The 4,674-nt window shown below is 39.3% G+C and overlaps 1 protein-coding gene across 1 annotated transcript in view; it reads left to right on the top strand.

Moving 5' to 3' along the window:
* The first annotated feature begins 776 nt into the window (after positions 1-776).
* si:dkey-33c9.6 (active breakpoint cluster region-related protein) overlaps positions 777-4,674 on the top strand; it is a 15,726-nt gene continuing 11,828 nt past the window's right edge. Inside the window, exons 1-3 of the mRNA XM_014024554.1 lie at positions 777-845; positions 967-1,070; positions 1,720-1,824. Coding sequence (XP_013880008.1) covers positions 794-845; positions 967-1,070; positions 1,720-1,824 — 261 coding nt within the window. The 5' untranslated portion in view covers positions 777-793. The remainder of the gene's footprint in view (positions 846-966; positions 1,071-1,719; positions 1,825-4,674) is intronic.

Below are 4,674 nucleotides of genomic sequence, written 5' to 3'. Positions count from 1 at the left end.
CTATCATACAGTTGATAACCCTAGCTTGCTAGTTAGTTATCCTGTTAGTAAAAAAGCTATTCTACCAGCTGTGCTAACAGTTTTATTATTTTGCTAATTAGCTAGCCTGATAGTTAACAAGCTGTTTTACTAAGCTGTGCTAAATTACTAGTTAGTTATCTATCCTGTTAGTGAAGCTATTTGACCGAGCTCTGCTAACAGCTGTTTTACTGTAGAGGGCAGTGTTGTATTAGAATGACATAAAACACACACAAAGGCTGAAATACATAAACAAGAATCAGAAACTAAAAGAAGTTGCTACTTGTGTTTGTCATTATTTAGATAACTAAAACGTTATTGAAAGTTAGCTTATGAAGCTGATTTGATCTGTACAAGTTGGTTCTTTATAATCTCGATTGCCTTTAAGTTTAAACATTGTGGTTTTTAAACAATTAAAAAAATAAGTAGCTATATTTTATCAATAATATTTAACATTAAAACATATTATTCACTGTGTAAAAAATGAGCAAATGTTCTAACATTCAGGCTAATTAATCTTAAGTACAGTGGTGTAGAGCTCTGCCTTTCTGTAGAAATGAACTCGTTTACAGGAAGTGTAGTGCAACAGTGGGGATTGAATAAAACATCAGGTGCCAGTTCCCATCAACTTTTGCCKCGTTTCAGTCAAACAGGAAGCTGTATTTTCCCTTTACGCTCTTCCTAAATAGAAAGAGGAAGTTTTCAATCCTCTGTATGGGTGCACTCAAATGCTGCACCTCCACAAACTTGCCTGAGCTGCAAGGACAGGTCTGCTATGGACGTCTACCAAGACGCTATCAACTATCTGGAGACGCACCGTGTTCCAGGTGAGGGGAAATTTACAACACTGGGTTATTTCTGCTGAAACCTAATACATGTACATTCATAACAGGTGTGGACCTTATTTGATGTCACCCACTCATWGATACTTTTGTGTCTCTGTCACAGTGGAAGCAGAGACAGACATCCTGGAGGATGTTTTCCAGGAGGAGGCAGTGTCCTGTTTTCTGTCTCCTCTTAACACAGAGAGCTTAGACTTCCCCGACACCCCGGTGAGTTTTGCCTTCACCAGCACCACATATGTGTGGCGTCACTCAGCGAATTGTCTTTGGTTTCTTGTTTTCTCAAGTGGGCATTCAGTCTTTCAATCCTCTAATTTTCATAATATGGAGAAGAATTTGAGACTAAATGGAGAACATTAGATCTTTGATAAGATCAACAGTAACTTACGGTTTATGAGAGAAATACTCACAAGTTGCTCTGAAAATGAACAGCTGCTTCTACTTTTAAATAGTTCAGAGGAAAACTGAACTGATGCAACTCCGCAGAGGGAAGTGCTCAACTCTGATTTGACCAACACCCACTTTGACCAACTGAAAGTTTTTATTTCACTTTACTTTGCAGAGCAAAATGCTTGGACTTTTTGCTTCAGTATTTTAAAATTTTATTGAAAAGAACGAAGCACCAAACGAGTTTTTGTACAGATAAATTTGTGAACAAACATATTGGTTTTTGCACAAAGACACGGCTGTGTTCAGTCCAAGATGCTGAGTTTGACCGTTAGTACAAAAATGTGTCTGTGGTCCTTACWTTGCAGTAAATTTTGCTGTGTCACAGTTTCAGAGAAGTGCCTAAAAATAGGAACTGTATAACGTTCTGTGAGACTTGACTGATTTCAGTGTATTTGTTTCTTGGATCCAGACGTTGTGCAGCCCAGAGGAGATGCTGGAGAGGAGACTCATGTTAGTGAAAGGCATCCTGGAGAGTGAGGAGGTTTATCTCAGAGAGTTAGACGCCCTGCTCATGGTAACACACAAATWTTCAAATATCAGTTTTGGTTTCTCACATTAAGAGCACAAACCATTTGTGCTCAGTTGACTGAACAAGAATGATTGGTTGGCTTTTTATGGTWCGCAGAGCCATTCTACAGAAGTAAAAAAAGGTCCTAAATTACTGTCCAACTTCCCTTTTTTGTTGTTCCCTTGTTTATACAGTATAAATCATTAAGAGTGAAAAATCTGTTCATGTGAACAAACTAGAYGTTGGCTAATCTGTGTTTAGTGTTRGGTCTTTTATACCTTTAGCTTGGGGTTATATCTCATCTCATAGGTTCTACCTTCATGGATTGTCCACAGTTGCGCATAAGGTTCCTCTTTTTAATAAAAAAAAAGAAGTAATCTTAGTTAATAGGAATTTAACTCTGCTAAATATAAAAAAGTGAACTGGGGAAACTTAGCTGGCACCTCATAAAAGCAGTTATAAAACTGTTGATTGTCTCATTTCTTAAAAGAAAACTGTTAAACATACGTACACTTTGACCATAAATGGGAATTAATAACATATRTTTGTGAGGGTTTGTTACATGGACTGTCTAACAAATTAAACATGCACATACTATGACTGTTAATACKTAATTTATAAGTTAACCAAAATAAAATAAAATAACCAAACACAGAAGCAACAATGTTCTGTACATGTAAAACCAAGAACATTTAATTCAACCTGGAAAGACTCACATGGGGACAGAGMATGATTACAWTGCTTTATTGATGTGATAGCATGAATAAAACTGATACAGATGATAGGTTTGGCGCTCGGACCCCAGCAGAGGCTGAAAGCTCAGATGAGCTTTTAGGTTAAGGGGTAGGAGTAGGGGGTCCGGACACTGGTGGTGGAGGTTGAGGGAAAGGAAGGCACTTGAAGTCTAGGAGATGAAGGATGGAGGAGKGGAGGTGGCAGGTTGACATTCAGCTGGYGAGCAGCCGGGATGATTGGAGAGGGCGCTTTTATCTGGGGGCTGCTAGATGCTGATTGGGCGAGCCTGGCGTGAATGCTGGATGAGCCAGGTGAGAGTCATTAGTCTTTCCAGAGATGAATTTTCGTCACAAACTCCATAACATAAATTAAAGAGTAAAAACTACTAAAACAACAATAAGATCAGAAAAATGATTTAAAAAAATAAGTAAAATAAACAAGAGCAAGTTTCAGGCCGTGCCAAAAGTCAAGGAATAAAAATGCAYCAGGGGGTCGGATCAACAGGAGGAGGTTTACAAAAGCCACTGGAATCAAACACCACTTTTACTTTCTTGTTAAAATTTAATTCATCAGTGGCATTTACTGTATATATGACTTTTATCAGCATAATAATGAAAAAAATTCTGTTCTTTCAATGTGTTGAACCCAAAGGAAGCAGCTAAAGAGCATAAAGCAAAAGGACCAAAGATTGAGCCCTGTGTAACCCCAAGGATTCAGAAACAGCTGTGTTGACACACATAGCACATATCAGACAGGTGTGGTTCAGACCTGGCAGTGATGGCACTGTTTTAATGATGCCATTCCATTACTGGTCTGACTGTGGTTTGGTTTATGTAGTGCTGGCCTATGCATGGACCACATCTGGGCCATCAAAGGGCCGTCATTCTTAAGTAAAGAGAAAATAGAGAAAGAGGTATCTGAGCCGAGTGTTAGTGCATTGTGTGGGCCAGACCTGGGTAAGACTAATTTTGACATGTGGGAAGGTTCTGACTGCCTGAATGGACCAAAACCAGTTAAAAGCAGTTCCATAAATACCCACACAACSCTGTAAACCAGACACTAAAATATTATGGTCCACTGTAAAAGATGTGTGTATCAGAGATGATTGCTCTAAGATTGCAAGGGAAGCTCAGCTTCCCCTAAAATGTAAAATAAAATAAAATTAAAATTAAAAAAAGATCAACTATATAATGTTGTGCGTTCATGTCATTGACTAAATATGCGCTACAACGCGCTCAACTTTTGTTCAGAATCAGCTTCTTATCACTGGTAATGACGCTACTTTCCTCTCCCTCATTCCCGCAGCTTCACAGAGCTTTAAACAGTGGACGCTGAGCTTCCACAGAGCTGATTAGCGATGCAAAGACTGCAGCGAAATGAGACGAGTCATTGGATAAAAGCTGATTTTGTCCCATCCATCGGACGCTGAGCGTCTCTGGGGGTCTATGGGCCTGTGGGCTGGCCTCGGCTGGCCCGGACGCTCAGCTTCTGCATGATGATTGGATGATCTGTCTGAGGCTGAATCCCTTTTTGATTGACAGCAAAATGAGCGTATCAGCCATCTTTTGGTGTAAACATTTCGTGGGAGCATTTTTTTTACTTTCGTTTCTGTTCTGAGTTGAATTGAGGACTTTATTAATCCTTTTAGCAGGATTTTCTTTGTTTAAAAATGACTAGCAACAAATTAAGCTTCTACTGTATTTCTGGTGGTTGTTTTGTAGCTGCTTATGTTTGGAGATGGACTTCTATCMCTCTTTCTGACTTCTTCTGTCCACCGGCTGCTGCTGAGCTGCTTCACCATCATAAAGCACTCACAGGCAGACACACTTCACACTAGCCTCACACCAGTAACAAGCTGCACATAATAGCAGAGTTTGAATGATGTGGACCGTATTTTGATGAAGCCATTGATAGTCTTCCTTACAAAGAAAAACCTATAGTTCAACAGCAGGGCTGATCAACTCCTCAGATTAATTTGGTGCAAAAGGTGGGGAAAAGTAAGATAAAAAAAGCTTTTTATTGATGCCATGGTGTGGAAATAACAGGTCTTTTCAGCTGTCCTGGTATGACAAAGTGAGCTGGCTGCTGTAAAAGACTATAGAATAATCTGGAAAATGATTA

Source organism: Austrofundulus limnaeus, unplaced genomic scaffold (genome assembly GCF_001266775.1).
Source record: "Austrofundulus limnaeus strain Quisiro unplaced genomic scaffold, Austrofundulus_limnaeus-1.0 Scaffold426, whole genome shotgun sequence".
In the NCBI taxonomy this organism is placed as follows: Eukaryota; Metazoa; Chordata; class Actinopteri; order Cyprinodontiformes; family Rivulidae; genus Austrofundulus; species Austrofundulus limnaeus.
Note: the sequence above shows the minus strand (reverse complement) of the source record. Positions and strands in the feature narration are given on the sequence as shown.